At 42.4% G+C, this 18,124-nt stretch overlaps 1 protein-coding gene across 1 annotated transcript in view; it reads left to right on the top strand.

Moving 5' to 3' along the window:
* uvssa (UV-stimulated scaffold protein A) overlaps positions 1-18,124 on the top strand; it is a 178,176-nt gene that overhangs the window by 27,526 nt on the left and 132,526 nt on the right. The window contains exon 5 of the mRNA XM_072497539.1: positions 8,593-8,964. Within this exon, the coding sequence (XP_072353640.1) occupies positions 8,593-8,964 (372 nt within the window). The remainder of the gene's footprint in view (positions 1-8,592; positions 8,965-18,124) is intronic.

Genomic DNA, 18,124 nt, shown 5'->3' with positions numbered 1-18,124 from the left:
CGTTGAAATGTGGCTGGGCATTTTTCATGCCAAATGGCATAACTTTGAATTGGTATATACCATCTGGAGTCACAAAAGCTGAAATCTCCTTTGCCCTTTCGGATAAAGGTACCTGCCAGTAACCTTTTAAGTAAATCCAGTTTGGAAATAAAAGCGGATTGTCCTACTTTCTCAATGCAATCCTCCAAACGTGGGATAGGATAACAGTCCGTTCTTGTAACTGCATTCAACTTTCTATAGTCCACACACAACCGTCTGGTTTAGGTACCATCACTATGGGTGAGCTCCATTGGCTGCAACCCACTTCAATTATGCCATTTTTAAGCATACTCTCAATTTCTTTGTTAACCTGTGACAATTTTAAAGGGTTAAGTCTATATGGATGATGTTTGATTGGAACAGCATTTCCCACATCTACATCATGTATAGCCATTTTAGTACTTCCCAATTTATCTCTACAAGCTTGCCCATGTGATATCAATAACTCTTTCAGGTCAGTTCATTTTTCCTCTGGAAGATAACTCAACAATTTATCCCAATTTTTAAGAATATCCTCATTCTCCAATTTAATTTGAGGTATGTCAAATTCACAGTCATCTGGATTTGGTTCGTCACTTTGAGTTAGAATCATTAAAACCTCCTCTTTCTCACCATCCCTTTCAAAGTACCTTTTAAGCATATTCACACGACACACTCGGTGAGTCTTCCTTATATCTGGTGTTTTTACCACATAATTCACCTCACTTAATTTCCTTTCAATCCGATATGGTCCACAAAACCTAGCTTTTAAAGGTTCACCTACCACTGGTAACAACACTAAAATTTTATCTCCGCTGGTAAAACTACGACCGTTGGATTTCTTGTCCGCTACCCGTTTCATCACATTTTGTGCAACTTTCAAATGTTGTCTTGCCAATTCACCTGCTCTATTTAATCGTTCCCTAAAATTTGACACATAATCCAATAGTGTAACTAACGATTTCTCACCCACCAATTTTTCTTTAATCAATTTAAGTGGTCCTCTTACCTCATGACCAAAAATTAGTTCAAAAGGACTAAATTTGGTTGACTCATTAGGTGCATCCCTAATTGCAAACAGTACGAATGGAATTCCTTTATCTCAATCCTCTGGATAATCTTGACAATAAGCCCTCAACATTGTCTTTAATGTCTGATGCCACCTTTCTAACGCTCCCTGCGATTCTGGATGGTATGCAGTTGATTTAAATTGTTTTATTCCTAAGCTAACCATAACTTCTTTGAATAACTTTGAAGTAAAATTCGATCCTTGATCCGATTGAATTTCAGTGGGTAGTCCATATCTAGTAACAAATTTAAGTAACTCCTCCACAATCTTTTTAGTTGTAATATTATGTACTGGAATGGCCTCTGGAAACTTAGTAGACACATCCATTATAGTCAAAAGATATTGATTCCCACTTTTTGTTTTAGGAAGCGGTCCTACGCAATCAATGAGGACCCTTGTAAAAGGTTCCTCAAATGCTGGAATGGGTATAAAGGGCTCTGGTTTTATCACTGCTTGAGGTTTCCCTATCACTTGACATGTATGAGATGATTGACAAAATTTAACTAAATCTTTATGTAGCCCAGGCCAATAAAAATGTTTCTGGATTTTAGCTTGAGTTTTCCTTATCCCCAAATGACCTCCCACTGGTAGCTCATGTGCCACTCGCAATACCTTCTTTCTATACCCTACCGGCAATACTACTTGATGAACTTCTGCCCACTTTTCATCCGCCTACATATGTACAGGTCTCCATTTTCTCATCAAGACATCACTTTTACGGTAATAACACTCTGGTATCCTCTCAGATTCCTCTTCCGTATATGCTTTCTGATATATCTTTTTATTTCTACATCTTATTGTTGTAACTCCGCCAATTTTCCTGAACTAAAAATATCCGCCTCATCCTCCACCTGTTCTTGATCTTTTTCAACCACCTGATCAAAAATCGTTTCTGATAATTACACTTCCACTTCATCTTCACTCTTTGATTTCTCCTCTTGTCTTAACCTGTGACTTTGCGACCTTGTTACTACACAATCCGGAAAAATCCCAGGATATTTGTCCTTCAACACTTCAGTTGACTGATTTTCCACTGGCTTATCAACCACAGTAGGCATCACTCCCACTTGCGATCCAGCTATATCATTACCCAAGATAAACTGTATTCCTGGTCAAGATAGTTTCTCTATTACTCCTACTACCACTTCACCACTCTTCACTGGACTTTCCAACCTTACCTTATATAATGGAATGCTATTCCTCTCACCCTGAATTCCACATATTCCACACACTTCTCATACTACATAATTCCTCATCTCTTACCATTAAAGATTGACTAGCTCCTGTATCTCTTAAAATTGTGACTTCTTTACCTGCTCCTCCTGATACACATGAGTAAACTTTACCCAAACAAGTAAATTCTTTAAAGAGATCTGGCACCTTCTTATCAATCAACTCTTGACCAGGCTGGACAATCTTTTGCACCTCCTTTGCTTCACTTGGGATTTCCTTTACCACTTTAACAAACCCCACTGTCTTATCCTGTTTTACCACATCAGCCTTCCCAGTGCTTTTCTTCAACCACCAACACTGTGACTTTACATGGCCTAGTTTATGACAGTGAAAACATTTGAAACTTTTCATTTCTTTTCCACCCTCCTGGATCTCTTTTTTAATCTGAGGTACACTCTCTTTATTATCTCCCATCAGATCACCTTTACCTTTACCACTTGAGTATTTCTCATGTCCCCAGTTTCTATCCCTCACAGGCTGAAACTGATGTCAGAAACCAATCTTTGATTTATGAACTAATTCATAATCATCTGTCATTTCTGCTGCTAACCGTGCAGTTTTAACCTCTGCTCTTCCACATGAGTTCTCGCTACATCAGGATTTGAATTTTTAAACTCCTCCAAAAGTATAATTTCTCTTGAGAGCTTCATACGTTTGGTCTATTTTCAAAGCCCTTATCCACCTATCAAAATTACTCTGAGCCTTTCAAACTCCATGTATGTTTGACCAAATTCTTTCCTTAAATTTCTAAACCTTTGTCTGTTGGCTTCAGGCACTAGTTCATATGCACCTAAGATGGATTTTTTCACCTCCTCATACGTCCCAGATACCTCCTCCGGTAGTGATGCAAACACTTCACTAGCTCTACCTACCAGCTTTGTTTGAATCAGTAATACCCACATGTCCTGTGGCCATTTCATTTGTTTAGCTACCTTCTCAAATGAAATGAAAAAGGCTTCCACTTCCTTCTCGTCAAACCTTGGCAATGCCTGGACATATTTAAATAGATTCCCACCAAGCCTTCGACTTTGACGCTCTTTCTCACTATCCTCATCACTATCATCCAACTGTATGCTTCCCTTTACATCTGCCAATTTTAACTGACTGTCATGTTTCATGGCCATTTTCTGAAGTTCAAACTCTCTCTTTATCTTTTTCCCTGATCTGTATCTCCCTTTCTCTTTCTTTTTGTTCTGCTCGGGCTATTCTTTTCTCGTTTCTTCTCTCTCCTTTTCTTTTTTCCTCTCTCTCTCTTTCTTTTTCCTCGCTTCCTCTTTCGTATTCAAGCTTCTTTAATTCTTTCATGTTCCATTTGTTTAATTTGCAACTGAATTTTTTGCCATTTCCAATGATTTGAACAATATCTCAGGCAACTTTAAATGCTTAACAACCGCCATAATTACCTCATCTTTTCGCATTTTGTCAGGTAATGTTAACTGCAATGTTTTTGCCAAGTCTAACAGTCTGCTTTTAGTCTCTGTCCGTAAGGTACTGCGTGTGACCGTCTCCACCCCCAAAAACCTCTGAGCCTCTGAAAGAGCCATTGTCTACAACACACTCCTCACTTAAACTAAAATACCACACCTGAAAAGCAACCACGATATGCTCACCCCTCACTGTCTTTAAGTCCACTAAGCCAATCCAATACATAGATTTTTTATCTCCCTCGAGCCCCCAATTGTTATGGGTCCGGGTTTACAGAACCCCAAAGTGTTTAATGGAGCTCAACCGACCCACAACTTTTAATAGATTGTGGTGTGGGAAGCACACGGCGTACTCTCCAGTTGTGATACAGCAATTATGGACAAATCGTTTTTAAAACAAAACAATGTTTATTCTATGAACTCAAGTTAACCTTTTAAAAACAAACATTGAATATCTTAACACCCAATTACTTCAAAGATAACCCCAAAAGATTACAACACTAAATAATCCTTCAAACTGTTCCTTTAAACATCCAAAAGACTTAAAACCTTCAAAAATAAGAACACACCAGGTTACATTCAATATATTTATAGTCTTTGGATTTGCAGACATCAACAGACCAGCTCTGTGTTTCTTCCTGCAGCTCTCAGCAAAACACACAGACACTCCCAGCTGCCTTCTCAAACTGAAACCAAAAGCAGAAGTGAACTCAGCTCCCCCCACCCTCTGACATCACTTCAGTAATATGATCAGCTCCGTTTCTTAAAGGTACATTGCTTAAACATCCATTTCTTAAAGGTACTCTCACATGACACCCTCCTTTGCGCTCATTGGCTTCTCATTTCTAGCTGGACCTCCCGGTTTGTTCAAATGAATGTCTGTTATTTAGAGGATAACTTGTTAACCAAACATTGGACATTACTTGAGATTGATTAGTGCCTATCAAAACTAGCTTAGTGTTTGTGTGCATAGTATTAGGAAAAATACTGAGTTACTAATAATGTATTTGTCACGCTTTGCCATTTTTCAGAGCCTGGCGGAAATCTAACTAAAAATTGATTAGTTGATTACACAAGGAACACTCTGTCCTCAGTATTGAATACAATGGTTAATTCATTATATGTAAAATGACTTGGTTCCCACAGTCAAGACAGTCTTAATATTTTCTTCTTGGCTATATGCATTCAACTATATATGAATAAAACTAGACTCTATCAACTTGACAGGTTATATTTCCCCCCGAAAATAATCTTGTATGCAAATTGGATGATAAACTATTATAAGAAATAGAATCCGTAGTAAAGATGACAGATATAAAATGCCGCTTAGAACTTAATATAATAATGAAGTTTCATTATTAGTTTGTCTGAACTCCTGATGTCTTGTGATGCACAAAATAATCTTAAATTGGTGTAAATTAGATAGGCAACCAAACATCCTGGAGTTGAGAGTTCAAAAGATAGGGCTAAAAGATTAAATTGTTTATGCTTATGGGGAAAACTGCAAGTAACTCTGTGTCCTTGCAACATAAAACTAATTGTGCTAAGCCCTATGTGGTGATCCTCAGGTTAAATCACCATCGGTCAGCTCTCCCCCTCAAAGCCTATGGTCACCTGGGACTATGGTGACTTTACTTTGGGGCAGCACGGTAGCACAGTGGTTAGCACTATTGCTTCACAGCACCAAGGATCCGAATTTGATTCCCTGCTTGGGTCACTTTCTGTGCGGAGGTCTCTTGGTGTCTGCGTGGGTTTCCTCCGGGTGCTCCGGTTTCCTCCCGCAAGTCACAAAAGACGTGCTTGTTAGGTAATTTGGACATTCTGAATTCTCCCTCTGTGTACCCGAACAGGCACTAAAGTGCGGCAACTTGGAGATTTTCACAGTAACTTCCAGAATAACTTGCCCTTTGTTGACTTTTTTTGCAGCCATTCTATTACCAGTTATCTGGAAGGAGGCTACTTTTCCATAAATAGAATATGCAAATATATTTATTCAAGCAAGAAAATATAAAAAGTTAAAAATGACGTGCTTTTATCTGATAAAATACTGGATTAACAGTAAAGCTTCTTAGCGTGTCACATTAAAAAAAAAAGTAAAAATAAAAGTGCGTCAATTGAAATCTTCCAAGTCTTCAGCAATCGAAGCACCTTAGAAACACCGTAATGGGCATTGTAATCATGATACCTTTAGCCCCTGACTCATACTTTAGATGTTTTAAAAAGCAATTAAACAGTGCAGGTTTTGACCTGGAGGTCTGAAGAGCAATCAACCTCTGACTTCCCCTGATGTTTACTTCACAGTAATTAGAATTTATGAACTTTAAAGAGCCATAGATCTTCACCTTCGAGCATTGCGCTTCTCTTCTTGTAAAAAGCATATTAATGTGAGCACTGTCACAGGATATCTGCTAAAACAAATAGTGTAGCACGTTGTGCACATTTCTGCTACCTTGTTTTTCCATCATACTTAGAGTCGCGCTGCACATTGCTATGTCACAAGGGCAGCATTTGAAGCTCCAATGTGCAGAGTTCCTCAGCAATTGGAAATGATGAAAGTGATTCAAGAACCAGAACAAAACAAATAGACGAAGGAGGAGACCATTCAGCACTTCAAGCTTGCTCTGCCGTTCAGTATGATCATGGCTGACCATTGTCCTTAATTCCACTTTCTCACCCGCTCCACTCCCTTGATTACCCGTGTGACCACAAATTTGTCTACCTCAACCTTAAATATGTTCAACAATAAAGGATCCACAGCCCTTTTGAGTGAAGAAATCTCTCCTCATTTCAGTGTTAAACGGTTGCCCCCATATTCTGAAATTCCCAATCAGGGGAAACAACCTCTGTGTCTACCCAACCAAGCCCCTTCAGAATCATGTATATTTCGATGAAATCACCTCTCATTCTTCTAAACTTCAGAGTATGTAGGCCCAATTTACTCAGCTTGACATCATTGGAGAACTTCATGATACTTGAACTTGAAGGAATCAGCAGTTGCCAGTGTCTATTTGACTACAGAGTACTGTGCACCAGTATGGTACAATTCATCCCACACCAGTCTTGTAGATACCGAGCTCACCGCAACAATGCATTTCATCTCGGGTACCCTCTGGTCAACTCAACTCCCCCGGCTCCCAGTCCTGAATAACATCCTGCCCCCTCCCAGGGGGAGATTGCAACATAAAAGCTCTTGGAGAAGGTTTATATCAACCCAAGCCTAGCAGTACCCAGGGACCTTATCAATTCACTTGTTGCTTGCCTCCCATCACGCCAGCCTGTATGGTTAAGACCACTGTGCCAAGGAATAACAGCAGAGGCCCTATGGCAGCAGGAATGGAACTATCATGCCACAATTAATAGCCACTTCCTCATCACAGATCCCACATTCCGCCCACCTGGCTTCAATCTTCAACATCAACACCGAGCACTCCTCAAATAAAAGCAAAATACTGTGGATGCTGCAAATCTGAAATAAAAACAGAACATGCTGGATAAGCTCAGCAGTTCTGTAGAAGGATCGTTTAGATCTGAAAAGTTAACTCTGTTCCTCTCCACAGATGCTACCAGACCTGCTGAGTTTATCCGGCATTTTCTGTTTTTATTTGAGCACACCTCAACCATTTCCGCGCTGACCAAGGCATTTGTGCAGCTAATCGGCACAAGTGGGACCTTGCAGGGATCATGGACTGCAGCTGTGGTGCCCCCCAATCAATGATGCACATTATTGAAAACTGCACCCTGACAAAATTCAGCAGAGGGCTCAGAGAGCTCTGTTTAGCCACTGCAGAGGCTGTTGCCTGGCTTGATGATTACTGCACAAGCTAAAAGCCAGCTGAACTTCACTTTAAAAATACTGGGAAAGATGAGTTTTGACATGCAGCATGAAAAACAATTAATCTCTGACCGTATTTCAGGTTTACTTAACAGCAATTAAGCATTGTGTTATAAAAGGATCTTTAGCATCAGAATAAGGTCTTGTACATCTTGAGTGTTAGTTTGCCTCAGTATAGAACTCTTGCCACTGGGTGTGAAGGTTATGGATTGCAGCTGCAATTCAGGACTTCAGCACAAAATCTAGGTGGCACTTTAGAACAGGGATGCTACATTGTCCTAGGCGTGATCTTCAGGTGAGGCATTGATCTGAGGACATGGCTTTTTCTGATAAAGGGCAAGAAGTAGTGACCTGGATAACATTAATCTCTCATACCACTAAAGTAGATGAATTGATCTCATTGCTGTCTTTGGACCTGACAAATTGCTTTGTTTGTTGATTTAATAATAACAAATACACATCTAAAGCAATTGATTCCCTGGGAAGCATTTTAGGGAGAGGGTCGCTAAAGATGTGAAAGGTAATATATACATACACATCCGTATTATTTCTTCTTGTACCAGAATAATCTATTGTCCTCCATTTAGCACAAGGTGGCCACTAGTTTTTTTTTTTTAAGTATCTAGTTCTAGGAGGCGATATTGGGCATTGATCCAGTTTTGGTATTCAGCTAATTAATAGGGGCTGGTTTAGCACAGTGGGCTAAACATCTGGCTTGTAATGCAGAACAATGCCAGCAACGCGGGTTCAATTCCCGTACTGGCCTCCCTGAACAGGCGCCGGAATGTGGCGACGGGGAGCTTTTCACAGTAACTTAATTGAAGCCTACTTGTGACAATAAGTGATTATTATTATTTTATTATTATTATTAGTAGTAGTAGTAGTAGTATTAGTGCAAACCACTGGAGCGTTTTCTCGGTGCAACATTTGAAGCTTTTTCATCGATAGAATGTGTGTCTCGTAGTTCTTCTTGACTTGTTCTTTAATCTTCCATTTTTTTTCTGTTTTCAAAACAGAAATGTCAGAAGAAATTCAAAACTCTTTGGTAGAGCTGGAGTCATGCTTCAGACTGCTGCTACCCGATGTGACTGAGTTCACCTGCAACAGCGTCGAATCTCAGCACGCACCAGAAGCAGCTGACCAAACAAACGCCGCAAGCTGTACAACCAGCGGGCAGGAAGATTTGTTTGATGAAGAGCAGCCATGTGGCAGTAAGGACCTTGCGCCACTGCCTTTGGCGAGCTCAGCTCATGAGAAGTGGAAATCAGATAATGTGTATCAAAGTGAGGACAGTGAGGATGAAGAACATGAACACAGCAGTGAAGTGTTTATTAGAAACCATGGTCTGCTCTCGCACAATTATTCTCTCGACTTGGAAATTCACACTGGTATGTACAGATCATTATGTTACTAATCTTAAGTTTATTAACTTGCCATTGTTTCAGATGTCCACACTTCACTAACTGTAAAAAATTCTCAATAAAATGTTTGATATTGCATTGCAGATTACTGCCAATTGGACATATCATTAACAAATATAAACAGCACAAAGAAAAAAGCAACTGCACACAGGCAATGCTGTATTGATAGATTGTAGAAGTATCCTCTGGTACAATTTTGGTATAAGTTTGGAGGGGAGCCTGCAGTCTAACGAGAAAACCAGTACAGGGCCTGTTTTCAGAGAGTATGAGCCAGGGAAAGGTGCAGGCGAGTTGGTACTCCTTGAGGATAAACTGGCGTGTGTTGAAGACTGGATCAGCTGGCGTCAGTCATCCTTTCCACAAGCATTGGTGCTTGAAATTGCACTCATCACAGCAAAAGCTATCAGTTTACATGTTAATAATGTTGCATACCATTCATAAAAATATTCCAGTAACCATGCAAGTTAGGGAGTGTTCAGAATAAGACTTGATTTTTATTGATTTTGCTCTGAATTTACAGTTTTTGAAAGCATTTCTTCAGAATATCTCCTGGTTTCTGATGCTAAAAATAAAACTGAAAAATATGCAAAAGAAATGGGTTTGTAAATCAGCAATAGAACATGAATATAAAGGTCCTTATTGACAAATTAGGGCAATTCAGAAGGGACCTTGTAAAGGAATTTAATATATGGAATAGATAAAATAAACACAGTATAATCCTTCCCCTGGGCATTGGGACAATTTGGCACAGGCTCAACAGTGAAAGACAAGTTTAGGAATGAAGACAAAAATATTTCTTTGCACAGAGGTTACTGAACAGTTGGAACTGCTTTGTAAACAGGGTAGTTAAGGTCAAGATGCTTGTCTCTTTCACAACTCGATGTTAGAATTGACATTTTGGAAGGACGTAAAATGGTCCCAAGCGCTTTCTTCATTTGAACCTATATTTGCAACATCCTTCTTCTGATGAGCACAGCAGGATTGTTTTTGAATAAATCATTAGTTTGCTGATATCTAGGCTGGACCAACTTGTGATCGGCAATTCCTCAGTTCCCCTCAGTTTCTCTGAAAAAGTCTCCAACCCTGAGTTAGAGAAAATTAGTCAGTGACTCTCTTTCCTACACCTGAGGCGGAGAGTTCCAAAGTCTTCTGATAGAAAAATATTTCTCTATTTTCAGAAGAATATTCGTGATTAGTACTTTACCAGCCCAGTAAGGAAGGAGGCAATGCTGAATCTAGTTCTGAGGAATGAGATGCTTCAAGTGTCAGCAAGGAAACATTTTGGGAACAGTGATAAGAACATAAGAACTAGAAGCAGGAGTAGGCCACCTAACCCTTCGAGCCTGCTCCGCCATTCAATGAGATCATTGCTGATTTTTTGTGGACTCAGCTCCACTTTCCCGCCTGAACACCATAACCCTTTATTCTTTTATTCTTCAAAACACTATCTATCTTTATCTGGAAAACATTTAATGAAGGAGCCTCAACTGCTTCACTGGGCAGGGAATTCCATAGTTTCACAACCCTTTGGGTGAAGAGGTTCCTCCTAAACTCAGGCCTAAATCTACTTCCCCTTATTTTGAGGCTATGTCTCCTAGTTCTGCTTTCATCCGCCAGTGGAAACAACCTCCCCGCATCTATCCTATCTATTCCCTTCATAATTTTATATGTTTCTATAAGATCCCCCTGCATCCTTCTAAATTCCAACGAGTACAGTCCCAGTCTACTCAACCTCTCCTCGTAATCCAACCCCCTCAACTCTGGGATTAACCTAATGAATCTCCTCTGCACACCCTCATTTCATTTCATTTCCAGTGCCAGTACATCCTTTCTCAGGTAAGGAGACCAAAACTGAACACACTACTCCAGATGTGGCCTCACTAACACCTTATACAGCTGCAGCATAACCTCCCTAGTCTTAAACTCCATCCCTCTAGCAATGAAGGACAAAACTCCATTTGCCTTCTTAATCACCTGTTGCACCTGTAAACCAACTTTTTTGCAACTCATGCACTAGGACACCCAGGTCCCTCTGCACAGCAGCATGTTTTAATATTTTATCATTTAAATAATAATCCCTTTTGCTGTTATTCCTACCAAAATGGATAACCTCACATTTGGCAACATTGTATTCCATCTGCCAGACCCCAGCCCATTCAATTAAACTATCCAAATCCCTCTGCACTTTTTGCTTTACCACTCATCTTAGTGTCGTCTGCAAACTTGAACACATTGCACTTGGTCCCCAACTCCAAATCATCTATGTAAATTGTGAACAATTGTGGGCCCAACAATGATCCCTGAGGGACACTGATTGCCAACCATTGAGAAACACCCATTAATCCCCACTAATCATTGTATCAGAAGGTTTAGGTTAACTATGGATAAGGACAGGAAGCAATCTAATGTAAGAATTCTTAATTGGAAGGGCAACAATCTTTGGGGGAGGATCTGTCCCAGGTAAACAGTAATCAAAGATTATTAGACAATACTGTTAGAGAACAATGGGCTACCTTTAAAGAGGAGATAGTTCGAGTACAGTTGTCATACATTCCCATGAGAGGAAGGGAAGGCAACTAAAGCCACAGCTCTGTGGGTGATGAAAGATAGAATCCCTACAGTGGAGAAGGAGGCCTTTTGGCCCGTCTGGGCTGCACTGACCCTCTGAAAGAGAACCCTATTTAGGCCCAATCCCCCAACCTATCCCTGTAACCCCACCTAACCTACACATCTTTGGACACTGAGGGGCAGTTTAGCATGGCCAAGCTTCCTAACCTGCACGTCTTTGGTCTGGGGGAGGGGGAAACCAAAGCACCTGGAGGAAATCTATGCAGACATGGTGAATCACCCAAGGCTGGAATTGAACCCAGGTTCCTGCCGCTGTGAGGCAGCAGTGCTAACCATTGTGCCACCATGTCGCCCTGAAACAGGAAAAGGATGCATATGACAAATGCTATATTAATAATACATGTGAGAACATGTCTTTCTTTATTCATTTACGGGATGTGGGCATCGTTGGTTAAGTCAGCATTTATTGCCCATCCCTGGTTGCCCTTCAGAAGTTGGGTGTGAGTTGCCTTTTTGAACCGCTGCAGTCCTTGATGTGTACGTCCATCCACTGTGCTGTTAGGGAGGGAGTTCCAAGATGTTGCCCCAGCGACACTGAAGGGACGGCGATATATTTCCAAATCAGGGTGGTGAGTGACTGATGTATAAAATGATATATAAAATTCCAAGGAAAATTGAAAAAGGAAATACAGGGGACAAAGAGATTATAAGAAGAGACTGGACGCTAACATGAAATGGAATCCAATTTTTTCTGAAGGTCAAAGGGTAGTAAGAAGGGTGGAACCAATTAAGAACCAAAAAGGAGGCAGAGGGCTTGGCTCAGGAACTACATGAGTACTTTGGGACTGTTTTTACCAAGGAAAAAGATGCTGCCAAAGTCAAAATGAAAGAAGTAATTGGGCTAAAATATAAAAGCTGTCTGTCCTTAATGTTGATAAGTCGCAAGGACTGATGGAATGAATCTAGGTGCTGAGGGAATGAAAGGTGGAAATCATAGATGTGCTGGTCATAATCTCCCAATCCTCTTTAAATATAGGGATGCTGTCAGAAGACTGGAAAATTGCAAATGTATCTTTGTTCAAAAAAAGGTGGGTAAGGATAAACCCAGCAACTACAGTCAGTCAGTTTAAGCTAGATGTTGGGAAAACAAAGAACAATACAGCACAGGAACAGGCACAGAAACGTTTAAAAATAATAATCCGGGGCAAAAGTAACAGTCACTTGGATGAGTGTGGATCAATGAAGAAAACCAGCAAGGACTTGTTATGATGTGATTTAACTGGCCTGATTGGGGTTTTTTGATAAGGCCAATGTGGTGGATCTGGTGTATCTGGACTTCCAAAAGACATTTGTTAAAATGACATATTACAGGCTTGCCAGTGGAATAAAAGGGACAGTGTAAAAATGGAATCTAAGTTGGCTGAGTGACGGGAAGCAGACTTGGAGCTGGTTTAGCACAGTGGGCTAAACAGCTGGCTTGTGATGCAGAACAATGCCAGCAGCGAGGGTTCAATTCCTGTACTGGCCTCCCCGAACACGTGCTGGAATGTGGCAACCAGGGGCTTTTCACAGTAACTTCATTGAAGCCTACTTGTGACAATAAGCGATTATTAATTAATTAATTAATGAATTAATTAATTATTAATCTGTGATTGTTTTTCAGACAGGAGGAGGATACACAGTGGGATTCCCAAGGGATTGGAATTAGGAGCACTGCATTTCTCAATATACATTAATGGCTTAGATTTCGGTGTACAGGGCAAAACTATAAAGTTTGAAGATGGTGCAAATCTTGGAAACATTGGGAATTGTCAGGGGGGTATAGTAGTAGGCTTCAAGAAGATAGAGACGTGCTGGTGGAATTGGTGCAACTTGGCAGATTAAATTTAATGTAGAGAAGTGTGAAGTAATACATTTTGGTAGTGTAGCCATCTGGGATTGCCACATACCGATTACAAAATGGACACTTGCAAAGAATGCAGGGTAAATTGGTCAATACTGAGAAACAAGCAGATGCAAGGTCTGTCTGTTGATTAGCACCTTAGCTCTCAGACGGGACAGAAACTACTAAGCCATCGACATACTAATGAGCCATCTCCGGGACAAAAGGGGAAACATTTAGATAAACAATGTCAAGGCAGACACCCGACGCCAGAAGAGACTCAAACAAAGCAGACCAACGGTCACCTAGGACAAGCCCAGCAATCAGGGAACCACCCCTCTATTGGAGGAAGATCGATACGAATGATTGGGAAAGACCCAATTAATTGAGGCCAAGTTCAAGGTCCACCCAAAAGCGCGCAAAGCCTTTTTGAGTACATAAGCACTCACCAAAGAGAGAATCTTTCTTCTTTGGCTTTGGCTCTCACCGAAGAGAGAGACCTGCCTAGCAGCTACACCAGACCAAGTAAGTTCCAAGTCGACGCACGCTACGGGATAGACGCACCTAGTTGCTATCCTGTAAACAGCTCAACCCAGCAGCCTCAGAACCGAGCAACGGCCATTGTTCCTCTGACCGAGTGGGCATCCGAAGCTAAGTATAGGCTTTAGTAATAGTGATAGTTTAGTTTGTAGAGTTTATGCATGAGTAGATTTGACTGTGTAAATAAGTGAGCATTGCTTTTGAACTTACTAACTGGTGTATCAAGTCTTTGATCAGTATTCGGTTCTGAACCTTGTGGCGGTGTCGAAAGATACCTGGCGACTCTTGAGCAAACGTAATTAAACAGAGCCAAATTAAGAGACAACACACAAATTAGCAACATTTACTGGCGACATCTGACGGAATTCGACTTAGAAGTGGCCTAACCATCTCCGAGAGAACCCAAATTTGAATTGAGAATCCAATTGGAAACAGAAAAACCACAAGGGTAAGAACAGTACTGATCAAGCCTCTGAGATTCGGAAGTGTGTTAATGCATGCGTACTAACAGGGATATAAGGTAAACCTGAGAGATTTTGTTGCATAAAACTGGCGGGAGTTTTGTAGGCTGGCAATTGGCGAAAGCCGTACCCGTGTTTACATCACCATTTTATCACCCCCTGTTCCAAATTCAGTAGAGAACCTAGATAGAATGGCAATTAAGGCAATGGAACGCCTTATGAACCCCCAGGAATTCGAGGTCGCAGTGACCAGTACAGTAGGACAGTGTCCCGTTTGGGAAGATGAGATCAGGAAATATCTCAAAGGGAAAGGCTGGCCCCTTTGGAGTGAATTCTGCAATAATGAGGAAACAGGACCCAGGAGTATAGGACATACTTGGTGGGAGAACCTGTCAGAGATACACAAGAAGAGCTTAGGGAAAACTCGCAAGCCGAGGGCAATCGTGTCTTGCTTGGCACAATTGCGAGGCACAGAAGAGGTCGTTAGGACGCTCTGTAGAGAGATGGAGGAGAGAGACAGAAGTAGTGAGGTAGACATGAGCGAGGTAGAGGAGAATCGAGATTTAAAAGAGCAGTTAGCAGCAAGGGTCAGAGAGGTGGATGATGCCAAGAGGGCACATCAGCCTTGTCTCGCGCATTTGAACAGTTTTCGGATGCAATATGATAAGGCCTACCAGGACACGCAACGTGCGGTCTTGGTAAGACAAGAGACAGAACAACAAATGGAGAAATTGCAGAAACAGTGCAATGATCTGAAAGCAGCCCTACGAGCACTCCATGCTTCCACGATGGAACAACGGCAGTGCTCCGTAGACCACGCAAAGTGTCGGAAGCAAATTGCAGAATTGCAATCTCTGCTTTCCATTCAAAATGGGTTTCAAAGCACATTTGGACCACAATTAGGTCAAGAAAACGGCCCCGACTGGCAGGAATTGAACGAGACTGCCCATAAAACGTACATGTGACATGTACTCCGGAAAAACCCCAGAAAAAGAAAGCGCCCCAACCGAACAGGCAGAACACACCCCCATGAACCCTGTAACCACACACCGCAGGGCCGCAGGAGAAGCAGACTTCCTTTACACAACCCCGTTAACCGTGACCCAATTACGGGACGCGTGTGGAAAAATTACACCGTTCCTTCCCACATCAGACCCCCACCAGTTTTTCGCTAGAGTTAAACAGCAGGCTACCATGTGCGGCCTGGACGAAAAGGAGCAGTGAAGCTCACAGTTTTAAGCCTCGACCCTTCAGTCGTGGCAGCCCTTCCCGACCCACAGAATGTAGGAGGAGGCACACTCCAAGAGATGCACACAGCGATCCTTGATGCGATCGGCTTTAACAGAGGAGACCCCGCAGAAGGCCTAAATAAATATAGGCAAAAGAAGACAGAGCACCCCACAGCGTTTGCTGGATGTTTGTGGATTCACTTCACAGCAGTTTTTGGAGAGTTAGCCCGCGCCCATTTGTCCCCAGATAATATGGCCAAATGGACCCGAATTTTAGTCTTCTACGCCACAGACGCAGGACGAAAAGCTTGCGCAAATTATGACCCCTCAGAAGAGGCCCACAATGAAAAATGGGTTTTGAAGAGATTGTCCCGTGCCTGGGAGCAATCAATTACAGGCAAAACCGCATTTATAACACCCGATGAAGAGCAGGCAGAGATGAACCCAGTTAAAGCGCACCAGAACCCCGCATGGGTAAATGAGTGCAGGAACAGCCAACCACAGTCAAAAGCTCAGGAATGTTATAACTGTGGACAGCTAGGACACTTTGCACGAGAGTGCAACGCGCCACAGAAGCAGTAGAGAAACCAACAGACAGGCACCCTAAACAGGAATAGGGCAAAGCCGATCCATAGGGTTAGCGCCCGTTCAGAGAATGCCAACATGAACGGCACTGACTGATGGTGTTCGGGCTCCCCAACTTGGGTCTGCGACACCCTTTGGGACAAGTCCCGTAGACCGGTAGTAGCAGGCAAAGTTCAGGGACAACCCGTAGAATTCCTTTGGGACACAGGAGGGTCCCGCACCACACTCAATTCCTCCACGATGTTTCAGCGAGACACATGGCCCACAACAGACACCATCACACTCAGCGGCTTTACAGGGCATTTACAAAAGGGACACATCACAGTCCCTGTAGCAATACAAATAGGGAACATCACAACTAAGCACCCCATAGTTTTGGTTGATCTGCCCCAGAGAGCAGAACATATCCTTGGGATCGATTTCATGAGCTCCCATAACCTTTCTTTTGACCCAGTTAACAAGTATGTTTGGAAAATGGCAAAGGCAGCACGGGCCCCCGCCACGCTCACAGTAGGAGAGTATGTAAACACGATTAGCTCAGTAGGAGACTTCTGGTTCAACCCTCGAGCCATTAGTGTAGACAAACAGGTTAGGGCAGTCCTGCAGGAACATAAAGCAGCATTTGCACAGCACAAGCACAACTGTGGCAAATTGGCTAGCTTTGTGAACATTACAGGTCCCGACCCTAAACCCCAGAAGCAGTACGGATTGCCCCAGGATGCAGAGGGAGGAATCTCCAAAGTAATAGAGAGTTTGTTGAATCAAGGCGTACTCCGATCAGTAACCTCCACAAACAACGCACCAATTTGGCCCGTCAGGAAACCGGATGGATCATGGCAACTGACCATTGTTTACCGGGAACTGAACAAAGTAACCCCAGCAGCAGCCCCCACCGTAGCCACGAGTCCCGAGACCATGCTCAAACAGGGACTCCAGTCAAATCTTTTTCCGTTTTGGACATTAGTAACGGCTTTTGGTCCATTCCATTGACTAAAGCGTGCCAGTACAAATTCGCCTTTACACTCCAAGGGAAACAGTACACGTGGACGTGCCTTCCACAAGGCTTCCACAACTCCCCCTCCATTTTCCACCGACAGCTGGCAAATGGATTCGTAAAATTTTCCCGCCCCGATTGTCTGGTCCAGTATGTAGACAGACACAAAGGGAGAGCACATTTCGCTTCTCGTCGAACTAGCACTCCTAAAAGAAATTGGTTGTAAAGTCAACCCCAGACTTTGAAAGAAAAAGTGATTTATTTGGGAACAGTGATCACTCCTGGTAAACGTGAGATCAAGCAAAAGAGAATTGACTCGATTGTCAAATTGCCCCTTCCTCACAATGTCTCAGCCCTCCGGTCATTTCTAGGACTGGTTGGCTCCTGCCGAAAACATTTTGATTGTTTCGCCACTAAAGCAGCGCCCCTATCCGACCTTCTCAAGAAGCAGGCACCTTGAGAATGGCTTCCACAGCATACAGATGCCGTGGACGCTTTAAACAGAGCACTCAGCACAGCCCCCGCACTACAGGTCCCAGATCTACTTTCCCCTTACGCTATTGAAGTAGCAAGCACCGACCGAACCCTTTCGGCCATACTCCTCCAGGAACGCCATGACCAATTACGCCCTGTAGCATACACCTCACGCGTGTTAGACCCAGTAGAGCAATGATTTTCTGCCTGTGAAAGGCACCTACTTGCAGTTTTTTGGGCAGTACAATACTTCGACTACATTACAGGACTCAACCCCATCACCATCCTCACAGAACACACACCGACACAGCTATTGTTAGACAGCCGACTTAAGGATGGCACAGTCAGCCAAATCCGCGCAGCCCGTTGGACCCTTCTTTTACAGGGACGGGAC

Source organism: Scyliorhinus torazame, chromosome 3, assembly GCF_047496885.1.
Source record: "Scyliorhinus torazame isolate Kashiwa2021f chromosome 3, sScyTor2.1, whole genome shotgun sequence".
Taxonomy (NCBI): domain Eukaryota; kingdom Metazoa; phylum Chordata; class Chondrichthyes; order Carcharhiniformes; family Scyliorhinidae; genus Scyliorhinus; species Scyliorhinus torazame.
This window is presented reverse-complemented; position numbering and strand designations above follow the sequence as displayed.